This window comes from Stegastes partitus, unplaced genomic scaffold, assembly GCF_000690725.1.
Source record: "Stegastes partitus isolate 25-593 unplaced genomic scaffold, Stegastes_partitus-1.0.2 Scaffold889, whole genome shotgun sequence".
In the NCBI taxonomy this organism is placed as follows: Eukaryota; Metazoa; Chordata; class Actinopteri; family Pomacentridae; genus Stegastes; species Stegastes partitus.
Window position 1 is genome coordinate 50,036 of NW_007578620.1, and position 20,064 is coordinate 70,099.

Below are 20,064 nucleotides of genomic sequence, written 5' to 3' on the forward strand. Positions count from 1 at the left end.
ACACAAGTCACAACCCCCCATTCGCCAACTCTGTCAAGTTGCATGGAGGTCATGACGGAACAACAATTCTTAAATCCAGCCTCAAATTCAGGATTGGACTGAGCTCTGGACTCGGACTCTTTGGCCGCTCGGGGGCATTAACATTGTTGTTTGGGAGCCATTCTTGTGCAGCTTTGGCTTTAAGTTTGGAGTTGGCTTGTTGGAAAATACTTTAAATCTCAAGCTCTCCTGCAGCAAAGCCAAGATTTCTTTTGATATTACCCTAAATATTCACAGGAGTTCAAGGGGCCTCCTGCAAAGAGAGAAGCATCAACACAGAGTCAATGATGCTGCCACCACCATACTTGAGCTCAATGGTCAAAAAGCTCAATGCTAGACTCTGGTGACGGCAGAATCTTCTTTCACTCGCTCAATATAAGCCAAAGAGTCATGAAAGTTTTTAAAGTCAGTGGCTTTCTGTGTCTGCAGTCCACCTACAATAGATGCAGCAACAGTTGTGTCTCACATTTTGGCAATGGAACCCTGCAGCTAATAGTCGCATTTTCACAGCACAACCAAATCCAAGAGAAGATTCAGCAAATCAGTTCACTGACATATAGGGATGGGTACCGAGGCCCAGTTTTCAATGAGCCCTGGGAAAAAGTTCATCACATACAGATGAAGAGTTTGACTGCTGAGCTTATGGCTCGTCCCTCGCTAACCAGGCATGTTATGAATGCGAACAGCCCACACACAGAGTCAACTAAATTAGAAGAATATGGGCTCATGATTAGAAGTAGGCATTCTCCAGCCGTTTGTTTAGCTGTGAATGTGTTCATAACTTCAGTCTAAAATTTAGAGCATCATCTCAAACGTCGCTCAGAATTTAAGTTTCACTTTCAGAGAGCACAGAGCAGCGGGGATTTAGTGATTTAGAGGCTGCAGAAACCATTAAAGATGTGCAGATATATTAAAATAACCTGCATTTTTCATGCATTTCCCTGATCATACTCCTAAATAGGACCATTTCGAACCTAATAATATGTTGCACTCTGTTATTTATAAATATATATCAAACTACACGTCTAACTTTTTAATACAAGTACAAGAAAAAGCAACATAAATGGATTTTTCTTGTATGGTGGTCTCTATTGAACACCTGTCTCAAAATGCATTGACTGTATTCCAAATGCCAAAAAAAAAAACACATTTGTACCTCATGTAACACTTCAGAGTTGTTTTCTGAGTTTTCAAACTCACGTGGGTTATATCAGTTAATGATCACAGTCCTTACATTTAATGCACATTAGCGAGTTCCTGATGTTTTCAGCAATAGGGACCAATTATACTCCCTTTGAGGATGCGTAAACAGAAAGTTGCTCATACCACGGACATGGAGGTGCTCGGAGGACCTGCCCCATGTGTGCACAGTAGTATTTATGTATTGTTTATGTATCGTTGTGCAGTTGATGCCCTTGTAGTGTCTAATCGATCACAAAGAGCCTCACATACACCTTCTGGTAACCAGATTCACAAAGCTAATCTTGCGGATGTGTAAAGTGTAACACTACTCTCATATGTAATGACAGCGAAGTGGGAGCTACACTTGCCTCGTTAGCTTAATTAATAAATACCTCAAGTTCAGAGAGTGTCAAAAACAACAACATAAATCAGCATTTCAAAGACATTCATTCATTTTGGGAATATCTTTAATTCTGTCTTTCATTTGCAACACTACGTTTGTGACCAACAGATATTCGTATCGCATCATACTCGTGCTGATGCTGTGCACGTTTGTCATAATGCCACAGTCATCCTTTTAACGTTTTTTTTTTTTTCCCCAAGTCACAGACATGTTAATGGCACGCGGCTGTGCGCCAATGACCCACATGAATGGCTAAGAATTAGGCCACCAGAGCAGATGTTGACGGGCCGCTGAAACTTAACACCCACAAGTCTACGAGTCATCATCGCCGTAAATCTCCCTGTCATGCCCCGACTGTAAACAAACATCAGCAGAGATTATGCTGCCTCATTATCCAATGAAGGGGCGCGCAGATTTTGCTGGCTTTGTGCATTAAGAGGCGGATAACGGTAAAGCAAATACACCACATGCCCGCCATCGGCAGACCTACCAGAGATCACAGACTCGTTCCAGCTGTCCTGGTCGCTCAAGTATTCATCCAGACGCCAGTTCTCCTTGTTCTCGTCGGACTCCTTTTTGCTCTCCGACTCCCCGGCGGGCTCCCGTTCTGTGCTGGACGTGCGAGACAGACGGCCGTCCAGTCGGCGTTTCGGAGATGAGCGTGCCTCCTTAGCCTGGAAGCTGAGATGACACGTCACAAGACAAACCCGTCAGTTACAACTCCAGCAAAGGCTTCGTGTGCCGACAGAGACATGGCATGGCTCAACTTTCTCAGGCTGAAAAATTTTGCCGAGAGGTTGAAAAGCTGAAGAAATAGAATCCAGAAGTCAGTCATCTCCAACAACAGCAGGGGTTGAGGGACAAACAGTTTAGCTCGTGTTTGCTTTAATATACCCTGAGATTAGCACAACTGCATCAAAGAACTTCTTGTAATTTAAACATCACAAGTTAATGTAAGCAACGATTTGTATCCGTGACCAAGATACTGAATCCTGGTTTACCTCGTGGAATTAAAAGAGACAGTTTAGAGGTGTAGTGAAACTTTGTGAGATTTCTTTAACAAACAAACTGACTTTCATTCATCTTTGTTAAGCAACTTTTCACTGTAAGATCTAAACTGAATATACAGTCGTCCTCAAATGTATTCATACCCTCCCATTAAAGAAGGAAAAAAAAATAGCCGTTACTGAATTAAGTTGAAATTCACAAAAGTAAAAATAAATACAAATTTCATGAAAATCACAACATTGCTTTTGAACTGTGGTTCAACAGAAATACATTAAAAAAATCAAACAAAAAAAAAAAATAAATCAAGCAAGAATGATGGGACCCGTAAACTAGTCATTTGTTGAACAACCCTTTGAGCCAATCACTGCAATCAAGTGTTTTCTGTAACTCTCAGTCAGACTTCTGCACCTGTTGACAGGTATTTGGATTCACTGCTCATCAGCAAAGTGCTCTAATTTGTCCAGGACGGTTTTTTTTTGTTGTTGTTCTTTTCAACCACAATTCAAAATCAATGTCTTATTTCACTAAAATATAATTTAGCAAATTTTTATTTATTATTACTTTGTTCACTTTCTAGTTATTTGAGTGACTATTGTGAATTTTGCCTTTTCTTTAATGGAAGGGTATGATTAAATTTGAGGACGACTGCTACACACTAAAGCCTCAGTTTTATTTCCTAAGATCAGGTCGTGTCTCTCTGTTGTCCTCAGCTGCAATACAGCATCCGCACAAACCTTTGTTGTTTAGGTGAATACAGTCTATAAGATTATGATGTTGACAAAAAAGACAGAATTGTATTGGTATGTCAGATATTCCCGTTCAAATGTTCAGGACTGTAAATAGCTCTTTCAGCTCCTGTGCATGAAATACATATAGAAAATGTACTAACCAGCACATTACACGCTGTCTCTGAGGCTAAAAACAACTGACGAGGTAGAAAATGTCAGCTGTAGTTATTCAACTGTTGTTCAAGTAGCTGACAATTTCCATAACTGAATAACAATAAGAGTTATTTGACCTAAAAATTATCTGCTCCTCGGGGCAACCATGATGCAACCACTTGTGACTCAGCTGCAGAAATTCAGGGACGTTTGAACTAAACTGGAAGCTGTGTTTACATGATCAGACAATTGTGAGTTTGCTCTACTTCTAGCCATGGTTGTGCTGTTTCCATAGAGGTGCAAGACCTTATCTTGGAGTAAAAAACAAGCTCTCGGTGAAGAAAAAGTGGGACAGGAGCAAAAAAAACGTTCAGAAACTGGTTAGGGTTCAGAGGGTTCACTGAGTCAAAAACAGGACTTTCTAGACAATATAATAAACTGAAGGAGACAAAAGATTCATCACTAAAGAAAATAATCATTTAAGGCTGCCTAATGAAAAGGATGTTGCTGTTTTGGGGCAAGATTCTCCATATTTTAGCTGAATGAAATGTTCAAATGTGGGGATAATACAATGTTTTTTATGAATCAAAGTGCTACTAGTTTTTCATTTAGTAAACACAAAATCCTGCAAGTGTCATATTTAATCAGATAACACCTACATAATAGAAATCATACAAACAAAGGCACATCATGTCTGACCTGTCCTGTCTATGTTTGGTGGCCAGGGCACGGTGCAGTTCCTCAATGATGCAGCTGGGGGGCAGCTGTGGGTGCAGCGTCCCACTGAGGTGAGGGGACCCAGTGGGTGTGGAGATCCTGCCTCTCAACAGAGAGCCATGGGGGTCTTTGGGGAGCGTGAAGTTCCTGGGTAGGGTCGCTGGGGATTTCTTAACTGGTACTGGAGGAGCACCTGGGGAAGAAAATGATCGGTGAGATTTTGCTGCAAACACAGACGACAACACTGTGAGAAACACAGGGCTGCATAACGAAGCAAGTTTGACACATCCGGGCTTTCTTTGTGTAGGTTGGCTTGACAAAAACTAAAGCTCCAGTCAGAGATAACAAGTATCACAAAGGTGGACTTCCTTTGTTAACTCAGACTTTGTTCTTTGTTAACTCAGACTTTCTTTGTTAACTCAGACTTTCTTTGTTAACTCAGACTTTCACCTCCAGACTCTGAAAGTGTTGATGGGTGTTTAACTCATCATTTGACTCTTCTTCTGCACAAAATGAACCAATGGCATTCGGCATACATCAGTCAACAGGTAGCTGACTAAAAAACGCTGCTACTGCAAACGATACAGGACAGGAATGCTGGAAGAAAACTTTTAACCATGTGGTAATATATTGTTTCAACGATCAATGCAGCTGCACATTAGACCTGGTAAGCTTCAAACTTCAGTCATGTAAATATGATATAGTGTTTAAGTGCTTTAAGGTCTGACACTGTCCCATAATGCAGGATATCACTTTCATTTTTGGCCGAATCAAAGTGAAATGTTACTGATTGAATATTTTCTGTCTTAAATACCAATCACTTTTCTAATATGTTGCATCAGCTGCCGTACCAGCAGCGTAAACAGACTGGGCAGCAAATCAGGACCAAACACTTAAACAAATTTATGCGATTTCTGCATCACCAGCATCACCCCAGTGCGCCATACTGTAACTGAACAGCATTGTTTAGTGGTTTTAGTGATGTGAAGCTCAACTGGTTTGCAGATAAAACATATTCCCTCAGCTGAGAATCTGCATCACTCACAAAGAATCGTCAGGGAAATGATTCCGTTGATGGAAGATGCTTCTTACAGACGATTTAAATGCAAAACAAAACCGAACCAGGTTAGCTGCACAGCATCAGTTACCATGGTGATGCAGCAGGTTTAAAGAGAGTCCCCTTTGTAACTCTGACTTTAAGCTCAGCATACCTGCTAACACACTCAACTCGCTTCATAGTTCGGCCCTCACGTTCGTGAACTCACCATCTAAGCTGCCCAGTCTGGTGAGCAGTTTGACAGGCAGGTTGGGTGGAGGAGGGGTGCTGGCTCGTCTCTGAGGTTTGGCCACCGCCACCTCCTGGTTCCCCTCCACCGCCTCCACTTTCCCCATCGTCTGCTCCTCGCTGGGGTTGCTCGTTGAGATGCTCTCGTCTTCTCCGTCTTCACTCTGGCTGGGATCTCCTGCTGTCTTTGAATCTTCAGTCACATCTTGCACTGAAATGAAGGATCAACAGAGGTAAGGCAGAGGTTCGGTTTGTTTCTGAGGACACTGTCTCCATCTAGTGGACGATCGGGGACATGACACTCAATTAACTGAACCAGGAAACGCAATGCTGCTGCTTTTTTACAGAGCTCAAATGTGCTTTTATAGTCCCTGAAAATGTCTATCTCCTGTACTTATCAACGTATGCTGGAAAAAATAAAGCAATTTAAAAGCGTAAACTTTTGGCTCAGCCCATGTATTTCAAGGGCCTGAAAGTCAGAAAACATCAACAGTATGAAGGTAAAATTTCACATGGCTTCCTTGAATATACTCAAGTTATTGTATACAAAAAAATGAGCTGATGATGTGATTTTATATGACATGACCCTGTGAGTTTGTCACTCTGCACATTGATTAACATACAAATATGGATGCAAAACAGCCTTAAACCTCTAGTGACTAACATTGTGGAGGTAGCAATACGAATACTGACATGCAGCCACCTTTCTATTTAGTCATGTTTCTGACCACTTCATCTATCCATCCATCCATCCATTATCTATACACCATTTAATCCGCACTAGGGTCACGGGGGGGCTGGAGTCTATCCCAGCTGACTCAGGGTGAAGGCAGGGGACACCCTGGACAGGTCACCAGTCTATCACTTAGAGACAGACAACCAAGCACACTAACATTCACACCTACAGACAATTTAGAATCACCAATTAACCTCAACATGTTTCTGGACTGAGGGAGGAAGCTGGCGAACCCGGAGAGAACCCACGCTGTGTGGGGAGAACATGCAAACTCCACGCAGAAAGATCCCGGGTGTCCTCACCGGGACGCTAACCGGCGACCTTCTAGCTGCGAGGCAACGATGCTAACCACCGAGCCACCTTACAGCACCCCTTCATGAATCCAAGTCCGTAATTCTCACTCTTTTTGGTCTGAGATGTTCTCCACCAACTCTTGTAGGAAATATCTGGGACTGTTAAATGCTTTTCTATGTGGTCGCTAACTGTCTGTTGTCTTTTTTTTCTCACTAAAAACAGCCTCCAACTGTAGCTGCAAATGATACATTGAGAGAATGCAGACCATAAATTCAAAACAACAAGCTGAAAGATGCAGTCTGGGTGCAAATTTTCTGAAGGTCGGTTGTGATGAGAGTCTCCTTCCACATTCGATACTGTAATTTGATTCCTTGTTTATATCGTTTAGAGCAGCTCGTCACCTCTTTCCACTTCTCAGTGTCACACTGTCAGGTTGGTAGTGTAACTGCCTAATGCAGCTTTAACCCTTCAACTTAACAAAACATGAATGCTTTGCTCAGACCACAACACTCTACCTGTCGAGGCCTCTAAATCGCTGCCCAGGTCTTCGTTGGTGTTGGCCAGAGGCGCCACAGCTTCCTCGTCTCTGTCCTCGCCGTCAGAGTGAGTCGGGGTGTCTGGATCCTCGCCGTTACCCCCACAAGCGAGATCCAACTCTGCATGTGGCACACAGAGAGGACACGAATGAGTCCGCGTAGCATTAGTGGGTCATGTGGCTGAACAAGTGGACTGTGATAAGCCTGGAGTCATGTATGTGCGCATGGTTGAGAGTTTGCACCTGTCTCCGTCTCCCCGGGGCTCCTCCTCGCCGGGTCGTCTCTCTTCTGTCGTACAGCTGCCTTCTTCTCCACCGCTACACAACACAAACACTCATGAAACTGGGCCCATAAAAACACAAGGGATTTGCAAGCCTTCATCTTAACATCCACCCACCCCGTCTAACTCACCTGTCGAGGGCTTCAGCTTCTCGTTTTTCTTTTTCCTCCATTTCCAGGGCTTGAAGATGCGTCCCAGGCTGGCCAGCTTGCTGTTGCGGCGGATGGGAGGCGTACGGACCCCTGAGACCAGGCAACCTGAATGCAGCGCCCTCTGCTGGTCCATCACATCTACAACACAAGATGCGGGCAGCTTAAAACGGGCTGCAGACAAACAAATCCCAATCCGGCCGTTTGTGACATCAATAAGTGCGCCAACGTGGTGAGGACCGAAGGAAACTCTCCTAACACAATTGACTGAATACCACCGATGCCCCATCATCATGTGAGAGTGGCAAATGTGGGTCACTGACTGTAAATGCCTTATTGATTCCAGCCTAATTTCTGAGGAGAAGCGAGCGGAGCGTGGAAGACAGAGCGTTGCATTGTTTGCGTGTGACTCACATGGTTTCGGGGCAGCCAGGCCTTCCTGGACCGAAACATGCAGACAATGGAATGCTTTTAAAAAGACATCTTGAAAGAAACACAGGGAATAAATAAAATCAGCTTTGGCGCAACTGCCTCTTTTAAGGCCAGAGCGGACATCTGTATCCTGCACTACCTTCAGGTTTTACACTATTTCGGGCTGCCTACTTATCTCAGACAGGAATCTGATGAACATTCACAGCCGCAGTGACACAACTGTACATAAAAACTGTAGCTGTAGAAACATCCTGCTCCATGTCCTGATATTTTTCCTTGTTTTTTTTTTTGTCCTGCATTTTTTATTATTTTTGGGTACTGACAATAATTTATTCCAGTGTTCTGGGAGGCCTACTTTTGGAGGGAAGGTAGCTTCGAGTTCACGGTGAGGACAAACAGTGAGTGAACTGCCAGCAGATATTTGCTGAATTTCACAAAAAGTGGACTGGATTGTACTTTGCGGTTTTTAAAAAACCTCACACATAAAAATAACAGCTGTCTATTATCCATTCAGTGTGTGTGTGTGTGTGTGTCAGTGCATGAAGATGGTGAGTCAGTAGCAGTAATAGCAATTTGACTTGTTAGAATTCCAAATCAAGACATTCATAATGCGATTTTAACTAGCAGCAGTTCTACGTCATGATATCCGCAACCTAACTAGTCAAAATGTTAGTAATTGATATGAACAATGCAGTTCTTACTAGAAATGCAATGTTCAGTGGAGGATAAAGATATCATAAGAGGAACACTATTTATCTAAGATTCAGCTCTGACAAGCTAAATTTAAACTTTTTAACCCCTAAGAATGTAATTTCAGTATCTACAACTACATTTCAAATATCTAAAATGCAATATGCAATCGTCTCCAGTGAAATTCTATTCATACGAGTAACAACTTAGCTTAGAATATACCTACTATTCCTTTTATAGCCAGCCACCATTGAATTTTACATCTAAAAAAAAAAAAAGAAGCTCTGCTAGTCTAAATGTCATGTTTATTTCATATCTAAAATGAATATTCTACTTAGGCTGGCATAGCATCGGAAATGGTGACAGATATGTGTGATCATGGGCTGTGAATAGCACCTTAACGCGTTAATTACAATTAATTAATTACAACAAAAATAGCGCATTAAAACAAATCGGCGCTATCTGGGACTGCTAGTGCTAACGGCTCTGGCGGTTTCTGTGCTCGCTGCAACATGCTTTGCATTCAGGTGGTACCGTACGCTTGATGTGCTTCGGTGGGATGCAAATTCTTTCTTGCACAAGTTGCACAACACCACGCTCTTGTCAAGGCTTCCATCAGGCAGTTTTTTAAAATGAAACTTTCCCTCCATCAGTCCAAGCGATGCACTCTCATCGGATTCCTCCATGTTTGTTGTTGGTAGCGCAGCGCTGACGCATTTTGTGCATCACTGTGATCGGTGGACCATGAAATCAGGCACTGAGAAACCATCCGTGTTGTCTGGATGTAAACTGCGATTAAATGCGTTAATTTTTTTGACGCGCTATTTTTGTTGTAATTAATTAATCGTAAGCAACGCTTTAAAGTATATTAGGGGTGGGACTTTAACACATTATTTTATATAGATATATATGTGTGTGTGTGTGGGGACAGTGGACATGATATCATGACACGGCTACATTGCATGTTTTACCCAACCAAGATATTCAGCTTACCATCATATCAGTAGACCCATATAAGAAAACCAGCACAGAAATCAAATATAATAAATGGGAACAACAATAGATTTTCTCGCATTTCTCCAAAACAAAAAAGCTATTTTAAAAATTCATAACTTTCCAGCAGACTGAATTAATCAGTATTTTCATCCTTAAGTCAATCGGTTACTTAACAGCCAGTTCATTTACAGAAATAAACAAATCTGTGACCTCAGATGTTTGGATTTTCTAGAACCACATCCAGCCTTTTGTTGGGATGCTTCATGCTCTGACTACATTCTGACTAAAGTCTGAGGCTTCAACAATAAATCCCAGTAGGTGTTTGCAATTAGAATTGCACACAAAGATATTCTGTTTAGCAAAACACAAGACTAAGAACTCTTCACATTCAAGAGGCTGGAACATGAAAACGTGTCACTCATTTCAATTCGGCGATCAAAACAGTTACAGATTAGCTTTTTTGTTGATCAGCAAATCGTGTGCAGAAGCTTTGATTTCTTCCCACAGACAAAAAAGCCAATAAATGGCCATCCCTCTCAGCTGCTCCTCTGGCTTCTTAAAGTGCTCTTAAGTCTGCAGGTGAAGCTGTAAAGGAGGGATCACAATGACAGACAGGCAGGCGGAGAGCCACAGAGGTCCGACTGAGCTGACTTCTGTTATGCTGCACCGAGTGACAGAGAAAGAGAAAGAGAAAGGGAGAGAGAGCTTCCTTGGAGAAAGGACAGAAATAGTCACTCCTACACAGTCTGGCTCTGCAACAAGCTGACACCTCAGGGAGCCTACAGCTGAGCCGTGGGCTCACCAACGGATCCACGAACACTTTTATTTTTCTGACAGCAGCCACTAATTCCACAACATCTGTTCATCGATCCCTCAAGAAATGAATAAAACACACTTACAGTGCATCACTGGGCCCCGTCACACCATATGAGGCCAAACTTAAGGTGAATATGGGAGGATTTTTTTCTTGTACGCACAAGCAAGGTGCTTAAACATCCGACATATTCACAACGTGACGAGAAAAACAAGGAAACACGCTGCTCTCCACAAAAGAATAGAGGCAGCAGCCAGGGGTGTCAGGAGCTCAAGATCAAATATTAAACATCATTTAGATTATGCTGTGAGAAAACAACGAAGATATGCCCGTCACAGTTCCCTAAAAGCCAAGGTAACATCTGCAAACGTCATTTTTTTTGTCCAGGAAGGAGCTCAAAACCCACAGATATTTAAACTACCAGCACACGAGATAAACAAAAGCAGAAAACATCCTCATACTTGAAAAGCCAGCAAGTTAGAGGCTGAATCTGTTCCAGCTGTTTCATCACAAATGAACAGACCTCTAAAGAGACACTACAGAGTCTTCTGACAACACAAGGCCGAACACGAGTGAGCTTATTCGCTTCACGACTGCTCCTCGCCTTTCGCTGACACTTGCAGCTGCTCCATCGCCAAACAATGTGAGAAGCAGGTCAGTCGCCCAAGTCATGCGTGCCTGACTGGGATGCGGCGAGAAATTCAGGTCAAGCCTGTAGTAACTGTAAGCAAGCACGCCCAGGGTCAGGCCGCCGTTGCCGTGGTTACCACGCTGGATGCTGCAGAAAAAGAAAAAAAAAAGAGGTCCTCAGAGGCAGAGAATCACCACGGCATGAGGAACAGGGAGTTGCTGGGTGGATGGGAAGGCTGTTGCCACACGGAGAGACGCAGAGCCGCAGCCAATCACATCCCGGCTTGTAACGATGCATAATGTAAGTCAGGCAAGATGCTGTATTTTTAATTTGTAAGTCGTGCTGAAATATTTATTCAAGTGGTTAAGTGGGTGTGCCTTTTTTTTTTTTGCATTTCCCCCCTTTCATTGCAAAGATTTTCAAGCAAAAAGTGAACTACCAAAGTCAAGACACAGTGGAGTGGTGCTGAGGATGCAGAGCGCCTGGAAATGTCACAACATCACTCACACTGCATGAGCTCAGAGCGCCTTATGGATCAGTTTGTTGGAGAGGGAAAAAAATAAATAAATCATTTAAATCATATTATATAACGCCATAAAAACAAATCCCCAAAAGCAATATTCTGCTGTAGATTTATCATAGTGATAAAAAAAAAAACTAAATTAAAAAGCAACATTAATCAAGTGTAGGTTGCTGGAAAAGGCACAAGGCATTATGGGAATATTACACACGTTAAATCCCAGGCAGAAGTAGCACCGCAAAGTATTACATGGACATAAACAAAAGGCTCGAAACAGCAAAAGTAGGTTGTTTCTCTCCATTAACTCAGTCGGTGCTGTTGTTTCTGGGTAACACTTACTTGTCATAGGACACACAGCTGTCCGCAGTCCTCCTCCAGCTGTCGGTGCTCACATCATTTGTGCCCAAACAGACCGACTAACCGGAGGCAGTCGCGCTGGATTAATTTATATGTTTAAAAAAAAAAAAGACACAAACAGAAAGCTCTTCGTTTAAAAATATAAATAAAAAATAACCTCCTTGCAAAAGATTTAAAATGTCTTGAACGGCGACTGGAGCGGCCGGAGTGCGCGGAAAGTGAAGAAAGTGTGCGCGAGGTTACATCTGCGGCTAGCTGCTAGTGTTGATGTGCCGTCGTGTTGGACGCCGCCCCTCCGGACGGCAGGAGGAGGGCGAATAAAACACGCGCACCCTCCCACTGCAAAACATAGTGGCAACGCGCGCAGCTGGTTGGCTGCTTTTACGCACAGACGACTGTTTAAGAATGAACAGTGTTGTAATACTTTTATGATTTTTGAAGATGTTTGAATCAATGTGTCATAAAAATAAACATATTTTCAATGTAAGTATGTTTGTTTTATTCGGTCCACCAAGATAAAACTATAAGTCCTGCACAGGGGCGGAGCTAAGCGGTGGCCACCACATCCTGAAGTTTGGCCCCCCAGGCAACCAATACTGAAGCCTGTTTGAGAGCTGACCCTAGAGGTTTTGGCCTGTTTTGGCCGTTTTTGCATACTTTTAGTTTTGTGTTTACCACATAGAAACATGTTTAGCGTGCCCATGTTTGGTATCTTTTTTATTTTCCAGCACATCACTGACATGATCTGATTTTTTCACTTTAACCAACTATATTAACATTTTGGGTTCAAGAACACACAAAAAGTACAAAATCCTATTTGAAAAAATGTATTATTCATTACAATAAAAACCACAAACATGCTTAACAAAGCATTTTGAAAGTTGAAAATGTCACCATAGGTTGCAGATATGAATTCAAAACGGTAAATTTGATATAAAATACAAAGCACGTGTGGCTATCTCTCTCTTTTTAATCCATGCCACTCCTGAAAATAGTTTCTGTCCAGAATGAGGCAGACAGCCACATAACAGGAACTGCATTTTGTCTGTCACAAAAAATGACGGAGATGTTGAAAGAAATGTGAAATCTGCAGCCTATATTTCATATGCTTATATTTTACATGGCTTTTGTTTTCCACGCATGTCTATAACATCATATCTCTGATTTTATGAGGTCTATCAACATGAAACAAAAACTGGGACAGAGGTTAAGGTCTGCACTTTTGAATGAAGTTGACGAAATCTCCGTACGTGCGCTAGTTTTTCTGACCTGTAAGAGTTAAACACTTAGAATTGGAGTTACATACAGTAACTACGATTTTTCTGGCAGAACAAGCATTTTTCCAACATTGTAGCTCCCATACTGAAGCATTGTCACAGCATCACCAGCCTCAATTTGAACCCACACAACCAATCAGGTAACACTGATTTTGTATTATTCAGCATATAGACAGAATAAAAATGTGTCTTTTTTATGTGTGAATAGGAACGTGTTTGGATTTATGTTCATTGTTAGCGTGCGTATGACTTTGTGTTCGCTGTGGATTTAGCTGAAGCTCTTGTACAGACCTGGAGGTGAAACCTACTTTGAAAGTTTACAAACTGCTGAACAATGCAAGACTGAATTAGAACCTGAGGCCTAAATAAGGAAACTGAACGCTGGATGGACACAGTGTGGTCTGTGGTTTGTGTCACTTTGCCCTCACTGATGCAAAATGGGCCAGAAAAAAAACATTAAAAACACCTCTAGCACAATTTAGGGTTTAAACTAACAATTATTTTCAATATGCCCTTTATGTTCTTTATTATTTTATTAATCATGCTACAAAATTAATGAATCAGTCTATAAAATGTTCAGTCACAACAAAGCCTAAATGCATTCAGTTTAATTTTTACCTAAGACAAAGGTAAATCCTCCCATTTTAGTTTAAACTGAATAACTGATTTGACTGTTTGTTTGCTTAACAGCGCCAACAACTGTAAATGCGATCATGTTATCAGCAATAATGTAAAGCAATTTTAAGAAAACTCTAAAAATATAACATATAATTTACTGTAGTGCTGCTGAATTAGACTGTGTGGGCAGTAAGTGCAACAGAGTGTAGCTCATACTTTTTTCTTTTTTTATTTGTCACTGTTTTAATTAAATATTATAAAGATGCATTATTAGAGATATTTTTAGCGATCGTTTTCCCAAATAATTCTCTAACAGCTGACTTTAATGTATTCTGATCAAGAACGTGTGTTTGAGGTTTATGCAAAAATACATTTCAAAAAATTATTCTCTCAAACTCTGATATCTGTATGTTCATCTAAAATCCAGTATCAGTCTCGCTGTAATTACCAGAACTGTAAATTTATGCCTCTCGACAAGCAGAATCATATTTAAATTCACACATGACACGGCTCCATGTCAACACGTGGCTCTGCGATGCTTTAAGCTGTAACATAGAGAAAGTACAGCTGAACTGATTAGTTTTGAAGTTATACCAGCATAAATCTAATCATTTTTCAAGATTAATAAATGGAAATGATGGTGGTGTGAGATGAAACATCAGGAAATCAGCCGATCACTCTGAGGGGAGCGTTACTGTGTGTCACTAAAAGTCCAAAGAAGTCAACCTCATGGTGGCTCCAGAGAAAAAGTCTAAAGATCACATCTCCATCCCTGGAGCTATTCTGCTAACGGGACTAAAAAAAAAACTCACATCAAGTTAACATAAAAACATCCGGAAGCTAGCTTAGTTCAAAAAATGTATACCACATGAAACCTCAGAGATGATAAAAGCAGAAATGAGCTCATACTCAGGTCACTGCAAACTCCCTGTTCAGTAATAAAACCACAGATCCCTTTGCAATAATGCAGAAATACCACTTTGAATTTTTTATCAGGAACAATGTTATGATGTCTTCCTACAAAAAAGAAACACCCTGCTTTATTAGATCTATTTTTAAATACATATTTCCTCTCCTTCCATAGACCCTGATGGCAATTGAGACTAATGATTAATTATTCAGGCTACACCACTTGATGTGTAAACAAAGCCTTTGTGGTTTCAGATCGATCTTGTGGAGGAGCTGCTCATACGTTAACGCCAGGAAGGGCCGAGTTACATCAGAGATGATAAAAGTCAGTGGCTTGATTTCCCCTCAGGGACATACAAGCAGTAAGCACCGAGTATAAACAATGATGTAGGCTACTCAGCGAACACGAATCTCATCCAATATTTACAAGGCCTCGTTTAATGTGGCCCGGCGTGCCAGAGGATTGTGCACACAAACCGTGATCAGTTAATAAAGAGCTGACACACGACCTCAAGCTTGCAAACTCCGAGATGAAGAAATCTGAGGCCGCTGCAGTAACGCGGCGTTCACATAATGTAAGCAGATGGGGAATGTTTATCAAAGGCAGCGCTTCGGTGGTTGGAGCCAAGAAGAGACTGTTTTAAAGCATTAATATTAACTAAAAACTTTCTTTGCAAACACAACTTTTTATACTTTTATCGTACGGCCGCTTCTTAATGTAGCAGGAGAAACGAAGCAGACGTAATTGATGGGTTTTAATTAAGGCTGCGTTCCACTTTATGTGCCGGGTTACAGACCAGCATCGGGGCTCATTTCTAGTTCAGATAAAGATCGATAAGAGTAACATTGTAAGAGTGCATGAAAATAATAATAATAAAATAATACTGGATAACAAACTCAGTTGGAAACTTGATATAAAATATATGAACGCAAAGTTGTTAAGAACTGTTGCACTACTACAAAGGACAACACATTCTGAATTCAAAAGCCTCATAAACATTATACTGCTCACTGCTTCCTGTGTGCGGGCACACATATAACATTACAAAAGCAAAGCTATTAGGATAGTACATAAAATAAGATATAATGAGCACTCCAACACTTACAGATTTATGGATTTAGTTAATTTCAGGACTGTGCAAACGAGAAGTTACTCCCTGATAACATACAACAACTGTTCAGAAGCAATACTGGAAATAACAAATTAGGAGGAAATTCAAATGTAAAAAAGCCCTTTGCTCTTAGCACAATGAAGAGCAGATGTTTAAAACCTACAACTATAAAACTATTTAAGAAAATATACCCCAAAAAAAAGACTGATACTGTAGCCTGTCTGAAATAAATCAAATAAAATATAATCAAAGAGGAATGTCACCACTTTCATATCCTAAAAGCTATAAAACTAGGCTGTCTACCTTGTGGAAATGTGCAGTTATTTTGCAATTGGTCATCTACGAGGGCTTCCTATAAATGAAAAGAGGAAATCACACTACAAATTATGCTTGACCACAGTGAGCCTATGAAAAACTAGAAAACTAATGCCTTCCAGTTGTAATAGCAAATCAGAGATTCAGGGGATTCTAATAATTAACACAGCAAAATAAAGCTCACTTGGGCTTTTTAAATGGTGTGACTACGAGGTCAGCGGTGGGTCTAACCATCTAGGAATAATGTGTTACAACAAGTGGCGACAAATTAAAATGTCTGCCCCTTGAATAAAAAAAAAAAAAAGCGACACCAGGGGCCTCAAACTGGAGCACCTAAAGGAAATGCAGTTATAATTACACCTGTGTTTGATGTCCTCAACTCCGCTGCGAGAAAAATGGTATAATATCTTTTTCGCTCATTTACTGCACACTGCAGTATAAGTATTCTGAATCTGGAATGTCATGAAGTATAATTGGCTAATCAGATAATGTAATTTGCAGTGAGAATGAGGCAAACACGTTGCATGAGCAGATGGGAATAACATCCATCCATCCATCCATTATCTATACACCGCTTAATCCTCACTGGGGTCGCAGGAATTACATCCGTAATTATGGTAAAATCACAGAATGTATGTAAGTCCAGTTGTCTGTACATGAACGGGTACTTTGCAGACAGAAACTGCTAATAGTAATTTTTCATGTCTTTACTTTGCCATACATACAAGTCTGAAGTTTTAGCTTATAGCAACATTGTGCTACCAGGTTACATAACCTAAAGCTCCCAAAAGTGAGGGGGCACACTTGTCTTCCTTTGTCTAAGTTTGTAGTAAGATAATTCTTGCATGGGTTGCAAGGTGTTTCCATGGTTAGCACTGTTGCCTCACAGCAAGAAGGTCGCCGGTTCGGTGAGGACACCCGGGATCTTTCTGTGTGGAGTTTGCATGTTCTCCACAGTCCAAAAACATGTTGAGGTTAATTGGTGATTCTAAATTGTCCGTAGGTGTGAATGTGAGTGTGCTTGGTTGTCTGTCTCTAAGTGTAGCCCTGTGATAGACTGGTGACCTGTCCAGGGTGTCCCCTGCCTTCACCCTAAGTCAGCTAGGATAGACTCCAGCCCCCCGTGACCCTAGTGAGGATTAAGCGGTGTATAGATACTGGATGGATGGATAATTCTTGCACCCTTCACTGAGCTTCAGTGACCTCGACTAACTGATGTCTAAGGTAGAGTCCTATTAGCCTTCAATTCAACAAAACTGTCCTAAACTCAGTCCCAAAAAAATGGCGCACAGTCATCAGTTGGACATTGACAAGAACCAAATACTACGCAGTGCAATCACAAGCTTTAACCCTATTCAGGACTTTCATGTTGCCAGAAGGTCTTCCAGGGTTCACTGGACCCCAAGAGAGAATATGGGCCAAATATTTGTTGGTATTCATTATAGACTTTTACACTATGGTAAATACATTTTCTGATAAGTTGACGTATTTTTGGTTCCAACTGCATGACAAATGTCCCTCTTTTTATATTAAAAAAAAAATCTTCAAAAAAATAACAATACCTGTCACCTAAACCAAATTACCTGCGGTCCAAAAGACCCCAAAAGTCCTGAATAGGGTTAAACAGTTTATGAAAGTAATGCTGCTGCTTGTAGTCTGCTAATGTGACACTGTTTAAAATCAGAGGATGACACATCACTAAAATAAGGATTTTTCAATTTCTAGGCACAATGCATCAGTGTGTTTTTATTGGCTTTAGCAAATGGGAAAACACAGAGACAATCTGCAGGATGAAAATGTAATGTTACGCGCCGTATCTTGTCATTGCTGCTTTGGCACCTTTGCATTTTCACTGGTGATAACTTGCAAAATGATGAGCGGTGGAGGAAAGTGAATGTATGGCGCTTTCGGAGGAGTGTGTGAGTCCGTGTGTGTTTAAGCGTTGTGTATTCACGGGGGAGATGACTGAAAATGGAGAAACATGCTGTACATCAGCAATATAACTGCTCAAACCTGCAGTTATGGAGAGTCCATTTGTGGAACAATTTGCACCAAAGCACTTTACGATTGATTGCAGACCTCAACCGCAAAGCAGTCGCGTTCTCGGCGACAGGAGAGCTTCTGCGCTTCAGCGATTAGCCGCAGAGCAACCAAATCAGAGGACAATTATTGATGGTCTGACATAATGTCAAAGGGTTGGAAAAAAGGAATTACTGACAATCTAGTAGCGAGTCTGGAATTTCCAATGTTGCTCGTTCGTTTACATTACAACTACTTGTGGTTTATATGGCATACATTTGCATTAAATACAAGAAACCTGTCGATGTAAAACACACCGAAAACCAAAGAGGACGCTTGTTCTTGTGTAGATTCCTTGAGGATTTTTCTTGGAAACCCTTATCAGGCTGCAAATAATCAAATATGAATGGACAGTTTGAGCGCTATAGCCAACAAGACATTTTTTTTTTAACCGAGTTGTCATATTTTCTAAGCATGTGCCCCGAGACACAGAAGCTACAAGCAAACATTAAAGCAGAGATTCAGAGAGTATATTCTGGGATGTCATGTCAGGCTCTGAGCTCCTCCACAGGCAGTACGTGGGAGACTGACTGTGATTTCGTGACGTCTTTGACTTTTAAGCAGCCTTTGCATTGCCGTAACGCTGCCAGATTTAAAACATAAATTCTTTTCTTCCCAAACACCCTGCTGCTGCCGCTGCTCCACTCCAGCACTGTTCCCCTTTAAATCTGCTGAATCATTCATCAGGTACAGCCACAGCCTGCTCAGCCTTGGAGCCAATGCAGTGTCACAGTGACAGATGGGGGGGACTGTAGCAGTAGGGAAGACATGGCCTCGCCTGCGTAGAGTGCGTGAGCTGCAAACAGAATAGTCTCTGGGATTCCTCTGAAGGGGATGTTTCAAGGTTGGGAGGAGGCCAGGATTCTCAGGTCAGACTTGATGCTGCCTGGACTGAGCAGGAGGGTACTTTGTCGATTTGTTTTTGATTAATCACCTTCCCAGAAGCCAGGGTGACGATGACTTTTTTCACCGACAAACGGATTAAAACCTAAATGCATTCGATTTACAGTAGTTTTTGTGCGAAGAATGGTCTGAAACCCCTGCAAGCAGTTGTCGAAGTTGTCGTTATTAAGATCAGATGACAACTTTAGATTTCCATCACAACGATGGTTAAGGTTTGAAAAGCACAACAACTACTTGGCAGTGATCAGTGGACTAGTCGCCACACTTCCCATGTAGCCTCAGTAGGCGTGATTCCCCTTTTAATACACCCATTATCAAGCATGTGCATATGATTACAGAGCTAAACCGTGGCCGAATTTAGTTTGAGACACAAGTATGTATCGTTTACCAACAATGCTAAAAACATACAATTTTACTTAGTTATGTCTGACGAAAGAACACAGTTTAGGGTAAGACTCTACAACCATGCTCGCAGCTTTGCAAACCTGTATTTAGTCATAGCGTTGCTGTTAGCCAAATGCTAACATCAGCATGTTAATGGGAGTGCTAACAAGATGATGCTAAGCTAGTATAATAACTGCCAATTCGCACTTAAGACAAAGATGGGAATGGCATTCATTTTGCAGGTATTTGTTCAAAAAACAAAGTAGTAGATGAAACGCCCACAGATCAGAAGTTGTTCCGAAGAATCATCAGCTGAACATGAATGTACGTACAAAATGTCATGGCAATCCGTCCAGTAGCTGTCAAAATAATTAAATCTAGACTAAAGCGGTGGATTTAAAGCCTGATAGATTGATAGATTGGGGAGCAAATAACCGTAGTCATGGCTGAAAGAATGTTTTTGTAAAACTAACGTGCTTTGCTGACCCATCCATCAACCCCAACATTCTCTCCACAA

The 20,064-nt window shown here is 41.4% G+C and overlaps 1 protein-coding gene across 1 annotated transcript; it reads right to left on the bottom strand.

Moving 5' to 3' along the window:
- Nucleotides 1-280: 280 nt before the first annotated feature.
- LOC103365931 (phosphatase and actin regulator 3-like) lies at nucleotides 281-12,169 on the bottom strand. The gene is made up of 9 exons (XM_008293512.1): nucleotides 11,933-12,169; nucleotides 7,493-7,651; nucleotides 7,324-7,398; nucleotides 7,061-7,201; nucleotides 5,496-5,726; nucleotides 4,213-4,423; nucleotides 2,115-2,305; nucleotides 610-632; nucleotides 281-292 (listed from the first exon to the last, which is right to left on the bottom strand). Exons 1-9 carry the CDS (start codon nucleotides 11,937-11,939, stop codon nucleotides 281-283), a joined length of 1,050 nt encoding a protein of 349 aa, XP_008291734.1. The 5' UTR covers nucleotides 11,940-12,169.
- Nucleotides 12,170-20,064: the final 7,895 nt, after the last annotated feature.

Coding starts and splice junctions, on each gene's coding strand:
- LOC103365931 (XM_008293512.1), bottom strand. Junction 7,202..7,323: donor CCCCGGGGAGACGGAGACAG/GTGCAAACTCTC, acceptor TGCCACATGCAG/AGTTGGATCTCGCTTGTGGG. Junction 4,424..5,495: donor CAGACTGGGCAGCTTAGATG/GTGAGTTCACGA, acceptor TTTCTTCCCCAG/GTGCTCCTCCAGTACCAGTT.